General features: G+C 41.4%; 1 protein-coding gene across 2 annotated transcripts in view; it reads left to right on the top strand.

Annotated features, from left to right (window-relative positions):
- The first annotated feature begins 1,203 nt into the window (after positions 1-1,203).
- INTS4 (integrator complex subunit 4) overlaps positions 1,204-19,233 on the top strand; it is a 114,820-nt gene continuing 96,790 nt past the window's right edge. The window contains exons 1-2 of one of the 2 annotated variants that reach the window (XM_055416059.2): positions 1,204-2,424; positions 6,455-6,649. In XM_055416059.2, the coding sequence (XP_055272034.1) occupies positions 2,371-2,424; positions 6,455-6,649 (249 nt within the window). In that variant the 5' untranslated portion in view covers positions 1,204-2,370. Of the gene's footprint in view, positions 2,425-4,782; positions 5,088-6,454; positions 6,650-19,233 lie in introns of those variants that run through there. The other variant, XM_055416060.2, reaches the window with a different exon arrangement.

The raw sequence follows: 19,233 nt of genomic DNA, 5'->3' as shown, positions 1-19,233 counted from the left end.
ATTATTTCATTCCACTGTCACTACATCTTTGTTGGGTTAGGTGTTACTGCAATTGTAGTTGAGGCTACTTGTTCATTAAGTGCCAGCTGTAGTGAAACAGGAGGGAAGGGGGCAGGGCACAACCTTTAAAATAATGACAATAGCTAAGAGTTCCCTGGTGGCCCAGAGGTTAGGATTCCAAGCTTTCACTGCTGTGGCCTGGGTTCAATCCCTGGTCAGAGTAATGAGATGCTGCAAGCCACATGTCATAGCCAAAAACCAAACAAACACATAAAAAGAATGACATAACCATTGAGGATGAGACATAAACTGGTTAGAACCAAGTAGGTCCAAGATGGCAGAAGATTCACCTTCCAGTAGACCTGGAGCCTCATTATATGTTCATTGTAGTACCTTAGCATCTGCTAAATGACACCCTTACAGGCACCATGGCAATTCTGAGCCCAACCATAAAAGATCAGAAAGTGGGTGGTGGCCCATTTCCTGGAAATTCCATCCCTTCCCCCAAATAGTTGGAATAATAATCCTCCCACTCATTAGTCTACGAGGTTACTCAGCCCATAAAAACTAAACACCTCATATTTCAGGGCCTCTCATTTTATGAGTGGACACACGCTCTGTCTGTGGAGGCTGTTCCTCCCAGGGTTGCTCTTGCCTTTTGAGACAGACCACATTCTGTTTATGGGATGTGTATTTCTCTAAATAAATCCACTGCTTACCTATTACTTTGCTTCTTGCTGAAATCTTTCTGTGCTGAGACATAAAGAACCTGAGCTTCAGTAAGTCCTGATATGAGGTGAGCAATTTTAACTGAAAGACAGTGGGTTCAAGTCCCACCTCATGGGTTCAAGTCCCAATCAGAGTTTTGGCTGGATTCAAATCTCATCTGAGTTGTGTGATCTGAAGCTTTGTTGCTTGATCCTTGGCCTCAGAATTCTTTCTACTTTCCCCTAGCTATCAGACGATGGCTTGATTCCTTAAAGGATAGGTAGCTTTTCAATAACTGGAGTGAGAGAGCAGGAAAAAGTACCCTAGGCCAGGAGAGGTTTGGAGGGGTGGCATACAGCTTTGTAAGCAGATCGGGTGAGGGATCCCTAGAAAAAGATGTAAGAAAAACCATTTTGACTTAAGCCATTGTTTGATCTAAGCCTGACCACAATGCTTGTCCTTGAACAGGTCTCAGTAATTAATTATCTTGAGAGAAGTGAGGGAATGAAGGAAAAAAAGAAATAAGTTTTCTTGTTCCTTGCGATCAAAAACCAGTTTTTTCCTTAAAAGATATATGTAACAATCTGATATGTCTTTGTGGAAGAACTAATGTTCCCCACTCATGTGGAAGATTGAATGATGATGTCGACCCTCCTGACTTCAATCAACTAAAGCTTGGGCCCTGTAGACCTCTGCCCCAATCCAATGCTGAATTCTCCTCTGCTCAAGCCCCTTCATGAATGAATATGCATGCACCCTTAGGCTTCTAAGGTAGGTCAGAATCTGCCCACAGTGCAGGAGACCTGAGCTCGATCCCTGGGTCAGGAAGATCCCCTGGAGAAGGGGACCGCAATCCACTTCAGTATTCTTGCCTGGAGAATTCCATGGATGGAGTGGCCTGGTGGGCTACAATCAATGGGGTCTCAAAGAACTGGACACCACCGAGCGACTAACACTTAGCTTAAAGCGTCCCCAATTTTGCTGTTTGGAGACACTGCTTTGGGGAAGATTGCTTGTGCTCTCCTTACTTGCTGCAAGTAATATGTCCTTACTTCTTTGGAACTTTGGTTAGTTGGGTCTTCAGGCTTGACACCAACCAGAAGGCAAACTCAGTTTTTGAGCAACAGCTCGATGAAAAGGCGAGCACAGGGGACAGACAGATAGCAAATACTGAGAACAGCAATGGATGATGGAGCTGTCAGTTTGACCTCTTTATGTTATCTTCCGAGTCAGAATCCTCACACAGCTCCAGGTTTTATCTCTAGCTCTGGATAGCTCCACCTCTGCCCTTTGCACTGTAGCACTTCCCCCCACCCTCCATTTCCCCCTGCTAGTTTCTCCGTCACTCAAACCCAACAGAAAGCCCCCCAAAGCTCCCATTGGCTCCTCTAGCCTTTCCGACCCGCCTCCTCCAGCCAGAAGCCCCGCCCCCTGTGCTACGCTCCGGCTCCGGTTTCCGTTCCTCCAGTGCAGCAGGCGTAGGTCGCTAAATCCGGACGCACAGCGACAAGGCAGTCGAGCAGCAGGAAGCGGCCTCTCTTTCCCGGAACCCCGCTGCCTTGTGGGACAGCGGCTGGTTCCTCCCTCCTGGGCAAGTTTTTCCGTATTCCTCTGCCCCTGCCAGCCGACGGGTACGGAAGCTGAGAAGGTGCATGGGCAACCATGGCGGCCCATCTGAAGAAGCGGGTTTATGAGGAGTTCACTAAGGTGGTTCAGGTAAGCTCTAGAAGGAAAGGTCCCAGGACTGGTCGGGAAAAGGGGAAGGTTATCCACGCCCCAGACACTTTGCCAGAACTGGCGCCACAAAGCTGGGTAGGGGAGCTAGTGCTCCCAGTGCTTTGGTAGGCTGCCTCTCTGACTACACTTTAGTGGGCGTGTTCATTGGCCGCTGCTGTTGTCAGTATTAACATGTGCAGTCTGACACTAAAAAAACTATTAGAAGAAGCAAACATCACCTTACAATTTACGAAAGTATCTTATTTGTTATCTCATTTTATTCATGTTCCATTCAGTTCAGCAGCTCAGTCGTTACCGACTCTTTGCGACCCCACGGACTGCAGCACGCCAGGCCTCCCTGCACATCACCAACTCCCGGAGTTTACTCAAACTCCTGTCCATCGAGTGGGTGATGCCATCCAACCATCTCATCCTCTGTCGTCGCCTTCTCCTCCCGCTTTCAATCTTTCCCAGCATCAAGGTCTTTTCCATTGAGTCAGTTCTTCTCATCAGGTGGCCAAAGTATTGGAGTTTCAGCTTCAGCATTAGTCCTTCCAATGAATATTCAGGACTGATTTCCTTTAGGTTTGACTAGTTTAATCTCCTTGCTGTCCACGGGACATTCAAGAGGCTTCCCCAAACACCACAGTTCATTAGCATCCTCGTTTTACAAATGAGGACTTTGAGACTTCTGGTGGGGAATTGACAAATTTCCTCCCAACTCCCGTTACCAAAAAAGGACCCAAAGCCAAGTTGGCTGTATGCAGAGTTCTAAGGGTTTGGAAGAGGAGTCTATAGGAATCCTCAAGACCCAGTCACAGCAGGCGAGGGTCACAGGCTTCATAGGGGTTGAAGTTTTCGTTGGTGGAACAGCTCACCAGCAACCTTTTATAGCTCACCTATAAAGGAGGGCAGTACCATCCTTCCTCCTTTGGAGTTGTTTCAGGACTAAGGGGCCCAAACCCTGTCAGCAGTTAGTTAGTGATTCTCTACGTATTTCCTCAAAGAGATTGCTAAAGTAGAGGTTGATCCCAAGTCATACCTTGTGTCCTGCTTCTCTGACTTTGTGTGTCCAAATCACCTGGGCTCTTGTTAAAATGTAGATTCTACTTAGTAAGTGAATTGGCTGGAGGGGGCAAGGCAATAATCTGCATTTCTGAAAAAGCCCCCGGTTGATGCCAGCCAGTTGCAGGTTTCCATCCATAGACTTGTGGCCTAGCAAGATGTAGACTGTGCAGCAGGACGCTGATCCTTAAGTATTTCATTTATTCCTTCAACAAGAGTTGAATAAAAGAGTGGTTATTATGTATCATTAGGTATGGTGAAAGGTGCTGAGCTATAAAATCCAGTACACATTAGGGTCCCTGTCCTTTTGGAACTCACAGGCGAGCGGGAGATTGGAGCACCATATCTGAGGTTATAGTACAGAGAGGTAATTGCATCGACAAACCAAGTCTTTTACTGTTTTACAACTACTTTTTGTGAAAACTAGCCAAACTCCCTTGCCCTTCGTGGTTTAACAGTGTTCCTTCACTGCCTTTTTCGTTTTGTGTGTGTGTGGGGGGGCATATTTCCAATGTGTATAGGGAAGTTAGTTGGCTTCTTATTCTTGTTTTTTTTTTTTTTGAAAATAACTTTGATACTTACCTTGTCACTCTCGTTGCTCCTTTTTATGTGAAATTCGTTTTCTTGAACTTTTAGAATGAGTCAAGATTCAGGAAAGCTTTACAGAGCTCCCTCTTCCGTGGCTTGCTTTTTGGGATTTCCTGGCTCTGGTTTCCTTTGCCCCCATTTAAAAAACAAATTGTGCCAAAATAAACATAACAGAATTTATCATTTTAACCATTTTTAAGGGTGGAGTTCAGTGACACTAAGTACATTCACTTTGTTGGGCAGTATCATTTCCTTTCTTTATTCTGTTCCCTCTTACCGAGACTACCCACCGCTCCTCCAGAATACCATGTGTTTGGACCTTTCCAGACTTTTGTCTCTGTTGTCTCTTTTACGTAGAATGGATGTCATTTTTCCCTCTCTTTTTTGTCTCCACTCGGTGGATTTACGTTTTTGCTTTAGTCTCTCCTCCCCTGCTTCTGTGGCACTCATCTATTTGTGCTTATCACCCGGTGCTACTGTAATTACCATAATTAGTTTCTCCCTACCAGTTTGCGCTCCTTGAGGGCAGAGGTAACGCTTGGTTCATCTGTGTTCCCTGGATAGACCATAGGGCCTGGTGCACTAAAATATTGATGGTTGAATGATAGCAGATATTGGTTTGTCCTTCTCCTTATGTACTCCTTAGGGAAAAAAATCTTCCCAGTTTTTTGACCTAACTGCTGATAACACCGGAGAAGGCAATGGCAAGCCACTCCAGTACTCTTGCCTAGAAAATCCCATGGATGGAGGAGCCTGGTAGGCTGCAGTCCGTGGGGTCGCTAAGGGTCGGACACGACTAAGAGACTTCACTTTCACTTTTCACTTTCACACATTGGAGAAGGAAATGGCAACCCACTCCAGTGTTCTTGCCTGGAGAGTCCCAGGGACGGGGGAGCCTGGTGGGCTTCCGTCTATGGGGTCACACAGAGTCCGACACGACTGAAGTGACAGCAGCAGCAGCAGCAGCTGATAACACTGAAGAATGAGTGTGTGGAATAGAATAGAAATGGGTAAGGATTTTAAGAGCTCATTTCTTTGCTTCGTTGTTTGTAAATGGTTACCACAGAGTAATGACATGAGATCTTAGTGCTTCCGTTATTTTTCCTCTGCCATGAAGATGAGAGAGAATTGATATATATGTGGTGCATATGATTTATTTGTACAATAAAGATATTGTAGTTTAGGCTTCTCAGGTATCCCTATGATGTAAGTTGGTATTCCTTTTTATAGAAGGAGAAGACCTGTAGCTACCAGTGATAATTTCACTCCAATTCCTTTGATTTCAAAGCTCTTAGTCTTATTATCATGTCATGCCATGTTCCCATCTAGAATAATCCGACTCTCTAGTCTGTGGAGGTGTAATTTTATAAAGAGATGATTCTTCAAGGTATCATTATGGTGCATCAAGTGTTAATGAAAATTATTGATTACAACTTTAATCTTATGTTGTGATCCTCTCTATATCTACCCACCAGGGCCTTACTTAAGCCCTGGAGTGAAGGTTCCCTTTTACATGAACTTTTTGACACTCCTTATATGTAACAGATGCATCTGAAATAGTTCTAGTTATGTACTATCCTTGAGAGAATCGAGAAGATAGTTACTCAGCTAATTTTGTGTGTTCTGTGGTTCAGATGAGGATTCCTGATTGAGAAAGACTAGCGGTAGGTCATCATTCCTATTTTATAGATGATGAAACTGAGAATCTTAAAAGAGAGCAGCAGAGTTGGACCTCAGAGAGAACTCCCAATTCGACATCAGTCATTTAGTAAACATTTATTAAGTAGCTGCACTTTGCTAGGTGTGTGGCAATGCATTTCCCCCCTACACTGTCTATTCTTCTAATAAAAGTAGAATGATTTGGGTGAAAATAGTCATCTGTTGTGAGAGGAAGATTTTTTTCCCTCAGTGTAAGCTATAGACTATTCCTGTTGGTTCTGGGTTTCTCAGGAGGGAAGATGAGCCTAGTAAGTGCTTTAGCACAGTCTGAATATATTTGTTGAATAGAGATTTCTGTTCTGATAAACAGTGGAACAGATCCTTTGTCCTCTTAACCCCGAAGCTACAGCAATCCCAAGAGATAGGCAGAACAAAGTATTATGGACCTACATTACAGAGAAAGAGACTTGAAGAAATGAAATGACTTGTCCAAAGCCATTGGAGCTAGTGAAAAGCAAAATTGGGACCCATAACTTTGTCTCCAGTTGGGTCTTTTCCTGGTTCATAACGCTGCTTTTTTGTTTAGGCTAGGTCTGTTACCCAAATACATTATTTGGTGTAGAAAAAGTTAATTTTCATCAATTGAGGTAAAGTTAGATTTGCAGACTCTTTGTTTTCAGCCAGGTTTTCATGTTTTATCTTCCTTACCCTTTTGCAGCAACAACAGGAGGAAGTTGCTACTAAGAAACTCCGAATGACAAAACCTAGTAAATCTGCAGCACTCCACATTGATCTGTGTAAGGCTACCTCCCCAGCAGATGCTTTGCAGTACCTGCTTCAGTTTGCCAGGAAGCCTGTTGAGGCAGAAAGTGTGGAGGGAGTCGTCAGGATTCTCTTGGAACATTATTACAAGGTAAGAACGTCTTGGGACCTGATGGCAGTAGGTATGAGAGTTGTATTATGTCTGCAGAATGAGTTAAAATGGCAAAATAAATAAGGCGTTCATTCAGCAGTCTTTTCCTGAGTGTCTTCCATATGCTAGGCACTGTGGATACCGAGATGAAAAAGATCCAAAAGATCCAAAAAGATCCTCTCCTTAGAAGCTTAGGGTAGCTAGATGGAGACAGATGTGAATGATAAAATGCATCAAATTGCTGAGGATACTGAGAGTTCATTGGAGCACAGAGGAGGAGTTAACTTCAACCAGGACCCTTCTGTAACCCGATTTGCCTCTGGTATATAGTCTTCTCTCTGCTGTTACTGCTTTAATTCAGGGCCCCAATATCTTAACTGCACTAGCCCCTCATTTTTTTTCTTTTTTAAGTTACATAGCACTTTATTTCTCTGTTTACATAGGCTAGAAAAAAGCATCAACTCATGCATGATTAAATACAGAAAATAGTTTAAAGAGAGAAAATGAAATTCACAAAATGTATTTCGTTTTCAGTTTTTGTTTGTGAGATCTGAGGTAAAAGAAGAAATGATTTGTAAATTTTTGAATCACAGATGACTTAGAATTTGAAATTTTAGTATGAAATTTATTAAGCTTATAGTAAAGTAGAGACAGTACTATAATGAACTCCCAAATAACCCATCTTTGGGGTTAAACAGTTATTAATATTTTGTCAAATTTGCTTTATTTGCTTTCCTGAAGTTTTTGTTAAAGTATCATAATATTTTCCCCTAAATAGTTCATTAAATATCTCTTAAAAAGGTACATTGAGAAACGATACAACCATCTAAACACCTCAATATAATTCAGTTATTCCTTAATGTCATCTAACAAATAGTTCATATTCAAATTTCTCTGGTCGTGATAGTTTAGTTGCTAAATTATGTCCAACTCTTGTGATCCTATGGGCTGTAACCCGCCAGGCTCCTCTGTCCATGGAATTTCCCTTCGACAGAGGATAGTGGAGTGGGTTGTCCTTTCCTTCTCCAGGGGATCTTCCCAGGGATCAGTCCTGTGTCTCCTGCATTGGCAGGCAAATTCTATACCACTGAGCCACCAAGGAACGCCCAAATTTCTCTAGTTGTTCCAAGAATATCTTGTTATAGTTGATTTGTTCAAATCAGAATGCAAACTGTGTCCATGCATGGCATTTGCTTTTTGTAAAATCTGGAACAATTTTTATTATTTTGGTGATATGACCTGTTAAAGAAATTTGGTCAGTTGTTTTGCAAACTGTCTTGTTTTCTAAATGTGTTTACTTCCTTGGTTAACTTGCTCCTCTATCTCCTATATTTACTATGAACTGGAAGTTAGATCAATAGACTTTGTTAGATCCCAGATAAGCATATTTTTGAAAATTTTAAGAATACCTTATAGATGATTTGTATTTCATATTTGCATCAATCAGGATGTATATGTATTGAAGTCCTTCATTGCTTCTTATCTTTTTCCCTTTAATCTCTTATTTTTATAAACTATCTTTGTTTAAATATTTTATGTATGATCTAACAAATCCTTTTCTTCACGTATATAATGTTGTAGCTTAATCAGAATCGTTGCAGTTTTCCAGTGTTTTTAGAAGTCAGTGTCTTTTCCCATGTTGTTACCTCAGCCTAGAACCCCTCTCCTTGACATGACCCTGGTCTGGTCTGCCATTTTCTCTGTCAAATATATTCCTTTCTCAGTCTTTCCACTTATCTTTCCTTCTGCTTGGAACACTTCCCTCAGGTGTTCATATGTCTGTTTCCCAACACTGCATTCAAGTCTTTGCTCAAATGTTACTTTTTCATTAAGGTCTTCTTTTATCCCTCCATTTGAAATTGAATCTGCCTATCTCACTTCCAGCACTTTGTAGCCCCTTCCTTTATTTTGTTTTCTCCAGAGCACTTAACATCTTCTAATATTGTATTTAATTTTCTCATTTATTTTGTTCCTTGTCTATTTCCTTGTATGAGGATATAAGATTCTCTTGAGCAATATGGGACTATTTTTTTTCTTCCAGTTTTATTGAGATATAATGGACATATAGCACTATTTACATTTAAGGATACAGCATAATGATTTGACCTGCGTAAGTCATAAAATGATTCAGTTCAATTCAATCCAGTCATGTCCAACTCTTTGTGACCCCATGAACCGCAGCACGCCAGGCCTCCCTGTCCATCACCGACTCCTGGAGTTTACTCAAACTCATGTCCATTGAGTCGGTGATGCCATTCAACCATCTCATCTTCTGTCATCCCCTTTTCCTATTGCCCTCAATCTTTCCCAGCATCAGGGACTTTTCCAATGAGTCAGCTCTTGCATCAGGTGGCCAAAGTATTGGAGTTTCAGCTTCAACATCAGTCCTTCTAATGAACACTCAGGACTGATCTCCCTTAGGATTGACTGGTTGGATCTCCTTGCAGTCCAAGGGATTCTCAAGAGTCTTCTCCAACACCACAGTTCAAAAGCATCATTCTTCGGCGCTCAGCTTTCTTCATAGTCTAACTCTCACATCCATACATGACTACTGGAAAAACCATAGCCTTGACTAGATGGACCTTTGTTGACAAAGTAATGTCTCTGATTTTTAATATGCTGTCTAGGTAAGTCATAACTTTCCTTCCAAGGAATAAGCGTCTTCTAATTTCATGGCTGCAGTCACCATCTGCAGTGATTTTGGAGCCCCCCAAAATAAAGTCTCTCACTGTTTCCATTGTTTCCCTACCTGTTTACCATGAAGTGATGGGACTGGATGCCATGATCTTAGTTTTCTGAATGTTGAACTTTAAGCCAACCATTTCACTCTTCTCTTTCACTTTCATCAAGAGACTCTTTAGTTCTTCTTCACATTCTGCTATAAGGGTGGTGTCATCTGCATATCTGAGGTTATTGATATTTTTCCCATCAATCTTGATTCCAGCTTGTGCTTCTTCCAGCCCAGCATTTCTCATGATGTACTCTGCATATAAGTTAAATAAGCCAGGTGACAATATAAAGCCTTGACATACTCCTTTTCCTGTTTGGAACGAGTCTGTTGTTCCATGTCCAGTTCTAACTGTTGCTTCCTGACCTGCATACAGGTTTCTCAAGAGGCAGGTCAGGTATTCCCATCTCTTTTAGAATTTTCCACAGTTTACTGTGATCCACACAGTCAAAGGCTTTGGCATAATCAATAAAGCAGAAATAGATGTTTTTCTGGAACTCTCTTGCTTTTTTGATGATCCAGCGGATGTGGGCAATTTGATCTCTGGTTCCTCTGCCTTTCTAAATCCAGTTTGAACATCTGGAAGATCACGGTTCACGTATTGCTGAAGCCTGGCTTGGAGAATTTTGAGCATGACTTTACTAGCGTGTGAGATGAGTGCAATTGTGTGGTAGTTTGAGCATTCTTTGGCATTGCCTTTCTTTGGGATTGGAATGAAAACTGACCTTTTCCAGTCCTGTGGACACTGCTGAGTTTTCCAAATTTGCTGATATATTGAGTGCAGCACTTTCACAGCATCATATTTTAGGATTTGAAAGAGCTCAACTGGAATTCCATCACCTCCACTAGCTTTGTTCGTAGGGATGCTTTATAAGGCCCACTTGACTTCACATTCCGGGATGTCTGGCTCTAGATGAGTGATCACACCATCGTGATTATCTGGGTCGTGAAGATCTTTTTTGTATAGTTCTTCTATTATTCTTGCCACCTCTTAATATCTTCTGCTTCTGTTAGGTCCATACCATTTCTCTCCTTTATTGAGCCCATCTTTGCATGAAATGTTCCCTTGGTGTCTCTAATTTTCTTGAAGAGATCTCTAGTCTTTCCCATTCTATGGTTTTCCTCTATTTCTTTGCATTGATCCCTGAGAAAGGCTTTCTTATCTCTCCTTGCTATTCTTTAGAACTCTGCATTCAAATGGATATATCTTTCCTCTTCTCCTTTGCCCTTCCCTTCTTTCCACAGCTATTTGTAAGGCCTCCTCAGACAGCCATTTTGCTTTTTTGTATTTCTTTTTCTTGGGGATGGTCTTGCTCCCTGTCTCCTGTACAGTGTCATGAACCTACCTCTATAGTTCATCAGGCACTCTATCAGATCTAGTCCCTTAAATCTATTTCTCACTTACACTGTATAATCATGAGGGATTTATTTAAGGTCATATCTGAATGGTCTCGTGGTTTTCCCCACATTCTTCAATCTAAGTCTGAATTTGGCAATAAGGAGTTCATGATCTGAGCCACAGTCAGCTCCTGGTCTTGTTTTTGCTGACTGTATAGAGCTCCTCCATCTTTGGCAGCAGTCTGATTTTGGTGTTGACCATCTGGTGATGTCCATGTGTAGAGTCTTCTCTTGTGTTGTTGGAAGAGGGTGTTTGCTGTGATTAGTGCATTCTCTTGGCAAAACTTTGTTAGCCTTTACCCTGCTTCTTTCTGGACTCCAAGGCCAAATTTGCCTGTTACTCCAGGTATCTCTTGACTTCCTACTTTTGCATTCCAGTCCCCTATAATGAAAAGGACATCTTTTGGGGTGTTAGTTCTAGAAATCTTTTAAGTCTTCAGAGAACCATTCAACTTCAGCTTCTTCAGCATTTCTGGTCGGGGCATAGACTTGGATTACCATGATATTGAATGGTTTTCCTTGGAAACGAACAGAGATCATTCTGTCATTTTTGAGATTGCATCCAAGTACTGCATTTCAGACTCTTTTGTTGAATATGATGGCTACCCCATTTCTTCTAAGGGATTCCTGCCCATAGTAGTAGATACAAATCTGAGTTAAATTCACCCATTTCCAGTCCCTCTTAGTTCGCTGATTCCTAGAATGTCAGCATTCACTCTTGCCATCTCCTCTTTGAACACTTCCAATTTGCCTTGATTCATGGACCTAACATTCCCGGTTCCTATGCAATATTGCTCTTTACAGCATTGGACCCTGCTTCTATCCCCAGTCACATCCACAACTGGGTGTTGTTTTTGCTTTGGCTCCATCCCTTCATTCTTTCTGGAGTTATTTCTCCACTGATCTCCAGTAGCATATTGGGCAACCTAGGCTGCAGTCCATGTGGTCACTAAGAGTCAGGCACGACTGAGTGACTTCACTTTTCACTTTCACACATTGGAGAAGGAAATGGCAACCCACTCCAGTGTTCTTGCCTGGAGAATCCCATGGATGGGTGAGCCTAGTGGGCTGCCATCTATGGGGTCGCACAGAGTCAGACATGACTGAAGCGACTTAGCAGCAGCAGCAGCAGCCTACCTGAGGAGTTCATCTTTCAGTGTCCTATCTTTTTGCCTTTTCATACTGTTCATGGGGTTCTCAGGGCAAGAACATCGAAGTGGTTTGCCATTCCCTTCTCCAGTGGACCACATTCTGTCAGACCTCTCCACCATGACCGTTCCGTCTTGGGTGGCCCCACACGGCATGGCTTAGTTTCATTGAGTTAGACAAGTTGTGATCCATGTGTTCAGATTGGCTAGTTGTCTGTGATTGTGGTTTCAGTCTGTCTGCTCTCTGATGCCCTCTCTCAGCACCTGCCGTCTTACTTGGGTTCCTCTTACCTTGGACATGGGGTATTTCTTCACTGCTGCTCCAGCAAAGTGCAGCCACTGCTCCTTGCCTTGAATTTGGGGTAGCTCCTCTCGGCTGCCACTGCTGACCTGGGACATGGGGTATCTCTCATGGCCTCCGCTCCTGACTTTGGACGTGGAGTATCTCTCACGGCCTCCGCTCCTGACCTTAGACGTGGGATGGCTCCTCTTGGCCGCTCCTGCGCTGTGCAGCCACAGCTCCTCCACCACCACAATACATTTAATGACCATCTGTCATCTCACATAGATACAAAATTAAAGAAATAGACAAAAATTTTTTTCTTTTGTTGAGAACACTTGGGATTTACTCTCCTAAAAACTTTCGTATGTAACATACAGCAGTGTTAATTATATTTATCATGTTATTCATTACAACCCTAATACTTATCTTACAATTAAAAGTTTGTACCTTTTGATTGCCTTCATCCAGTTCCCTCTGCCCACCTCTGCTTCTGATAACCACAAATCGGATCCCCTTTTCTATGGATTCATTTGTTTTTAAAGTATACTTAAGGGCTTTCCTGGTAGCTCAGCTGGTAAAGAATCTACCTGCAATGCAGGAAACCCTGGTTCAATTCCTGGGTCAGGAAGATCCCCAGGAGAAGGGATAGGCTACGATCTCCAGTATTTGTGGGCTTCCCTAGTGGCTCAGCTGGTAAAGAATCCGCCTGCAATGCGTGAGACCTGGGTTCGCTCCCTGGGTTGTTCCCTTCCCCCACCTCTGCTTCTGGTAACCACAAATCTGATCCCCTTTTCTATGGATTTGTTTATTTTTAAAGCAGAACTGACCTACAACCTTATGCTAGGTCCTGCTACACAGTGTAGTGATTCAGTATTTCTATGCATTTCAAAATGACCACAATAAATCGAGTTATGCTCTGTCACCATACGAAGATATTCAGTTCAGTTCAGTTCAGTCGCTCAGTCGTGTCCTGACTCTTTGCGACCCCTTGAATCACAGCACGCCAGGCCTCCCTGTCCATCACCAACTCCCAGAGTTCTCAAACTCATGTCCATTGAGTCGGTGATGCCATCCAGCCATCTCATTCTCTGTCATCCCCTTCTCTTCCTGCCCCCAATCCCTCCCAGCATCAGAGTCCTTTCCAGTGAGTCAACTCGTCGCATGAGGTGGCCAAAGTATTGGAGTTTCAGCTTTAGCATCAGTCCTTCCAATGAACACCCAGGATTGATCTCCTTTAGAATGGACTGGTTGGATCTCCTTGAAGTCCAAGGGGCAAAGATATTAGTTCTTGACTGTGTTCCCTATGCTGTACATTTCATGCCCATGACTCGTTTATTTTGCACCTGGAAGTATGTATCTCTTAATCTTCCTCACCTGTTTCTCCCACCTCCCCTTCTGGCAAACACCTATCTATCTCTGTATCTATGACTTTATTTCCATTTTGTTATGTTTGTTCATTTGTTTTGTTTTTCAGATTCTACATATAAGTGAAATCATACAATATGTCTTTCTTTGACTTATTTTACTTAGCATAATACCCCCTAGATCCATCCATGTTGTTGTAAATTGCAAGATATCATTCTTTTTTTATGACTAAGATTCCACTGTGTATTTATATATTACGTCTTTTTTACCCATTCATCTATTGATGGGCACTTAGGTTACTTCTGTATCTTGGCTGTTGTTACAATGCTGCAACATACAGGGGTGCTCATATCTCTTGGAATTAGTATTTTTGTTTTCTTCTGATAAATACCCAGGGATAGAATCTCTGGATTGTATGGAATATTTTTTAAACTTTTTGTTATGGAACAAATCTATATACAGTTAGAGAGAATAGTTTAATTAATTCACATGTAATTATTACCCAGCTTCAACAGTTATCATTTCATGTCCAGATTTGTTTTATTCTCACCCCCCGAGCCCAGCTCCTACTGTCTACCTCCATTTCCTCCACTTCCACCCTCTGCACCAGATTCTTGTGAAAACAAATTCCTAGCATCATATCATTTTACTCTTAAATTTCAGTTTATATTTCTAACAGTGAAGACTCTTTTTAGGGACTTCCCTGGTGGTCCAGTGGTTAAGACTGCTTCTACTGCAGGGGGCGTGGGTTTGGGCTCTGATTGGGGAACAGAGATCCTGCATGCCTTGTGGTATGACCAGAAATTAATAATAAAAAGCTTCTTTTTAAAAACATAATACTGATACCATCTCTAGAAGAAGTGTTATGTCAACCCTAAGCTGTGTAACCAGGCCGTGCTGCTTGCCTTAGTCTAGCAGATTCTAGCCCTAAAGGTAACGAGCGATAATAAGTTGGTCCAGATATAGGTTGATGACCATAGTGTTTTATTTATCCTTTCTTCTATTTTATCCAGAAGTGTGGTATCTTGTATTTTAGTGGGTAATTACTTTGGCTTCTGCTTTTCTACTACAAATTTTTCTGTGGCCAGGTAGCAGTATCTGAACTTATTTCATATGAGGGATTCTTCATTTATTCTACTGTATTAGTTACTATGGAGGATGTTAAAGAACTGTGAGACATGTTCTTTGTCCTTTAAGGACTAGTAGTGTAGTTGGTAGACCAAATAATACACGTGGTATATAGATAGTTAAGGGCTTGAGTTATTAATTTACTCATTTTGTTCATTCATTCAAAATGTTCTGGAGACTAATTCTGCCAGGCCTTTGCTTCATGTTAGTGATACAGAGATTAATATATGATCCCTGATCTGAGTCTGATTGGGTAGATTAGACAATAAATGGATAATTGCACACTGATTTCCCAGGCAAGAATGCTGGAGTGGATTGCCATTTCCTTCTCCAGGGGATCTTCCTGAACCAGGGATCAAACCCATGCCACCTGCCTTGGCAGGCGGATTCTTTACCACTCAGCCACCAGGGAAACCCAATACAGTGTTGCAGGTATTATGAAATATGGGATAGGTTATGATGTAACTTTTAAAGAAGAAGGTAATCAGTTTTACGTGGGAGCATAGGTCTAGAAGGGCATCATAGAGTAGTGATGCTTGGTGGCAGTTTAGTCACTAAGTCGTGTCCGACTCTTATGACCCCATGGACTGTAGTCTGCCAGGCTCCTCTGTCCGTGGGATTCTCCAGGCAAGAATACTGAAGTGGGTTGCCATTTCCTTCCCCCGGGGATCTTCCCGACCCAGGGATCGAACCCAGGTCTCCTGCATTGCAGGCAGATTCTTTACCGACTGAGCTAGGGTGATGCTTGAGGTGAATCTTAAAAACAGATTTTGACTAGTTGGAAAACAAGAGGAAAGGCGTTTTAGAAAGAAGGAAGAGTTGTGAGCAGAGACTTGGAGATGTGAAATAATCTGTCCCATTAGAAGAAATACAGGTAGTTGGGCTGGTGTGCATTTTAAATTGAGAGCTCTTTAAGAGATAAGACTGGAAATCTTATCTAATAGAAGGTTCTTAAATTCTGCCTTGTGGGTTTTTGTTTTAGCTACGTCACTCTGGGGGGTGGTGTGGCAAATGGAGGAATTGAATGAGGGCCAGGTAAGACGGGACTTAGGGTGACCAGCTAGAAGACTGGTAAGTCTGTAGCACGATGAGAAAAACCTGAACAGGGACAATGTTAATGGTGAGAAGAGCAGTTATTAGAGAGGCTTTTGACAGAGGCAGTTGTAAGCTTAGTCATGAAGGGTTCAGTTCAGTTCAGTTCAGTCGCTCAGTCATGTCCAACTCTCCGCGACCCCACGAATCACAGCACGCCAGGCCTCCCTGTCCATCACCAACTCCCGGAGTTCACTCAAACTCATGTCCACAGAGTCGGTGATGCCATCCAGCCATCTCATTCTCTGTCGTCCCCTTCTCCTCCCACCCCCAACCTTTCCCAGCATCAGAGTCTTTTCCAGTGAGTCAACTAGTCGCATGAGGTGGCCAAAGTATTGGAGTTTCAGCTTTAGCATCAGTCCTTCCAATGAACACCCAGGATTGATCTCCTTTAGAATGGACTGGTTGGATCTCCTTGCAGTCCAAGGGACTCTCAAGAGTCTTCTCCAACACCACAGTTCAAAAGCATCGATTCTTCGGCGATCACCTTTCTTCACAGTCCAACTCTCACATCCATACATGACCACGGGAAAGACCATAGCCTTGATTAGACGGACCTTTGTTGGCAAAGTAATGTCTCTGCTTTATTTTTTTTTAAATTTTTTAAAATTAATTTATTTTTTATTGCAGTCAAATTATTTTACAATATTATATTGGTTGGTTTTGCCATACATTGACATGAATTCACCCCGGGTGTACATGTCTCTGCTTTTTAATATACTGTCAAGATTGGTCATAACTTTCCTTTCAAGGAGTAAGCGTCTTTTAATGTCATGGCTGCAATCAGCATCTGCAGTGATTTTGGAGCCCAAAAAAATAAAGTCTGACACTGTTTCTACTGTTTTTCCATCTATTTCCCATGAAGTGATGGGACCAGATGCCATGATCTTTGTTTTCTGAATGTTGAGCTTCAAGCCAACCTTTTCACTCTCCTCTTTCACTTTCATCAAGAGGCTTTTTAGTTCCTCTTCACTTTCTGCCATAAGGGTAGTGTCATCTGCATATCTGAGGTTATTGATATTTTTCCCAGCAATCCAGCTTGTGCTTCTTCCAGCCCAGCCTTCCTCATGATGTACTCTGCATGTAAATTAAATAAGCAAGGTGACAAAATACAGCCTTGACGTACTCCTTTTCCTATTTGGAACCAGTCTGTTGTTCCATGTACAGTTCTGACTGTTGCTTCCTGCATACATAAAACCTTTGACTGTGTGGATCACAATAAACTGTGGAAAATTCTGAAAGAGATGGGAATACCAGGTCAGGAAGTCATGAAGGGTACCAGGGGATAATTTCAGAAAGTAGAAAAACTTGAGTAAAGTATCCAGATGAAGAAAGAATGTTACTGGGTCAAATACTCTCATTCCTTTTTGTTCTGTCCTTGCCTTCCTCTTATTTGCTAGACTTAGTATTTCTGCTTTCTTGGCTGTTTCTGTGTGTTTGGAGGTCAGTGACTCCATTCCAGACTGTAGAAAGGCTGTGTAGCTTTTCTGTCCTCTTACTACAAAATTAGGGTTATTTGACTAGTGTATTGTCTCTGAAAGACAGTTACTTGATTTGATGATGTTCTTTCAGTCCGTAAGCAATTGACTTCTCTTTGTATTCAGAACTGAACTTGGTATCTCCATTCATTCTCCTGTATGCCATATAGCAGGAAATGTACCACCATCGATATAGAGCCTTACATCAGAAAACCAAGAAAGATACTCGATACCACCCTCACCCTTTCCTCTCCCCATATTCCCTTCCTCACCAACTCATGTTGATTTTACTTTCTAAGTATCTCTTGAGTCCATCTACCTCCCTGTTTCCACTATTAACCCAGTAATCTAAGTAACTATCATATTTTTAGAACTTTATTATGAACTGTAACACAAAGAATATGTAGGAAGAACTCATACAGCCTATTGATCAACATGAACACAGTGTGTGACTGCCAACCCGGTTAAGAAATGGAATATAATGAGCCTCCCATAGGTCCCCTCAAAACTCTGTAATTATTTCTCCTCACTTTTTCAAAGATAACCATCACTCTTGGCTTTACGGGTAAAAGCTTCCTTTAAAAAGATTTTTTTTATCATTTAAACCTGTACTAAATGCAGCCCATGCTTCCTTCCTTCCTCCTTCCCTCCTCTACTTTCTGTGTGTATCTTTTTATGTGTAACTCTCGCTCAAAATTCTATTTTGAGATTTATCTCTGTTGTTAACTTTAGCTCTAGGTCATTTATTTTTATCACAGTATAAGATTTCATTGTATGAATGTACCATAATTTATTTATTCATTCTATTATTGATGGACATTTAGATTGTCTCCAGTTTTTAGCTATTATAAGAAGTGTTGCCATAACATTTTTGTACAAGTCTTAATATGCATAGTTTGTGTTTCTGTCTAGTGTATTTCTCTATTCTTATGCCAATACTATGCTGTCTTAGCATAGCATTATAATAAATTTTGACATCTGGTAGGGTAATTTCTCCTATTTTCTTCTTCTTTAAGACTATATTAATTATTCTTATCTTTTAATTTCTTTATAAATTTTGAAATCAACTTGTGAAAATCTGCCTGAAAAGAAAATTTCTTGTTAGAATTTTGATTAGGGTTGAGTTAATTCTGTAATTAAGATGCAATTTGCTGATTGACATTTTATAACATTGAGTCTTCCATTCAATGGACATGGTATGTCCTTTATTTTAATGCTGTTTTTTGCATAGAAGTTCTGTACATCTTTTTGTTAGTTATTCCTATATAGTTGATATTTTGTTATTGTAAATGATGTACTTAAAAATTTATTTTTAAGTAGTACATAGAGGATATTCAGAAATGCAGTTGGTTTTTATTAAACCCTATATCTAACAACTTTGTTAAGCTCATTTAACAATTTTAATAAATTATATGTATGTTCTTTTAGATTCTTTTTTTTTTTTTTGACGTTCTTACTGTCATTTTATTTTATTTTTTTTTTCGTTTCACATATGACAACATACATGTTTCAATGTCATTCTCTCAAATCATCCCACCCTCACCCTCTCCCACAAAGTCCCAAAGACTGTTCGATACAACTGTGTCTCTTTTGCTGTCTCGTATACAGGGTTATATTTCCATTTTTCTAAATTCCATATATATGTGTTAGTATACCGTATTGGTGCGTTTCTTTCTGTCTTACTTCACTCTGTATAATAGGCTCCAGTTTCATCCACCTCATTAGAACTGATTCAAATGCATTCTTTTTAATGGCTGAGTAATACTCCATTGTGTATATGTACCAAAGCTTTCTTATCCATTCGTCTGCAGATGGACATGTAGGTTGCTTCCATGTCCTGGCTATTATAAACAGTGCTGCGATGAACATTGGAGTACACGTGTCTCTTTCAATTCTGGTTTCCTCGGTGTGTATGCCCAGGAGTGCGATTGCTGGATCATATGGCAGTTCTATTTCCAGTTTTT

The sequence above is a fragment of the Moschus berezovskii genome, chromosome 25 (genome assembly GCF_049115385.1).
Source record: "Moschus berezovskii isolate FMDL1 chromosome 25, NW_MosBer_1.0, whole genome shotgun sequence".
In the NCBI taxonomy this organism is placed as follows: Eukaryota; Metazoa; Chordata; class Mammalia; order Artiodactyla; family Moschidae; genus Moschus; species Moschus berezovskii.
This window is presented reverse-complemented; position numbering and strand designations above follow the sequence as displayed.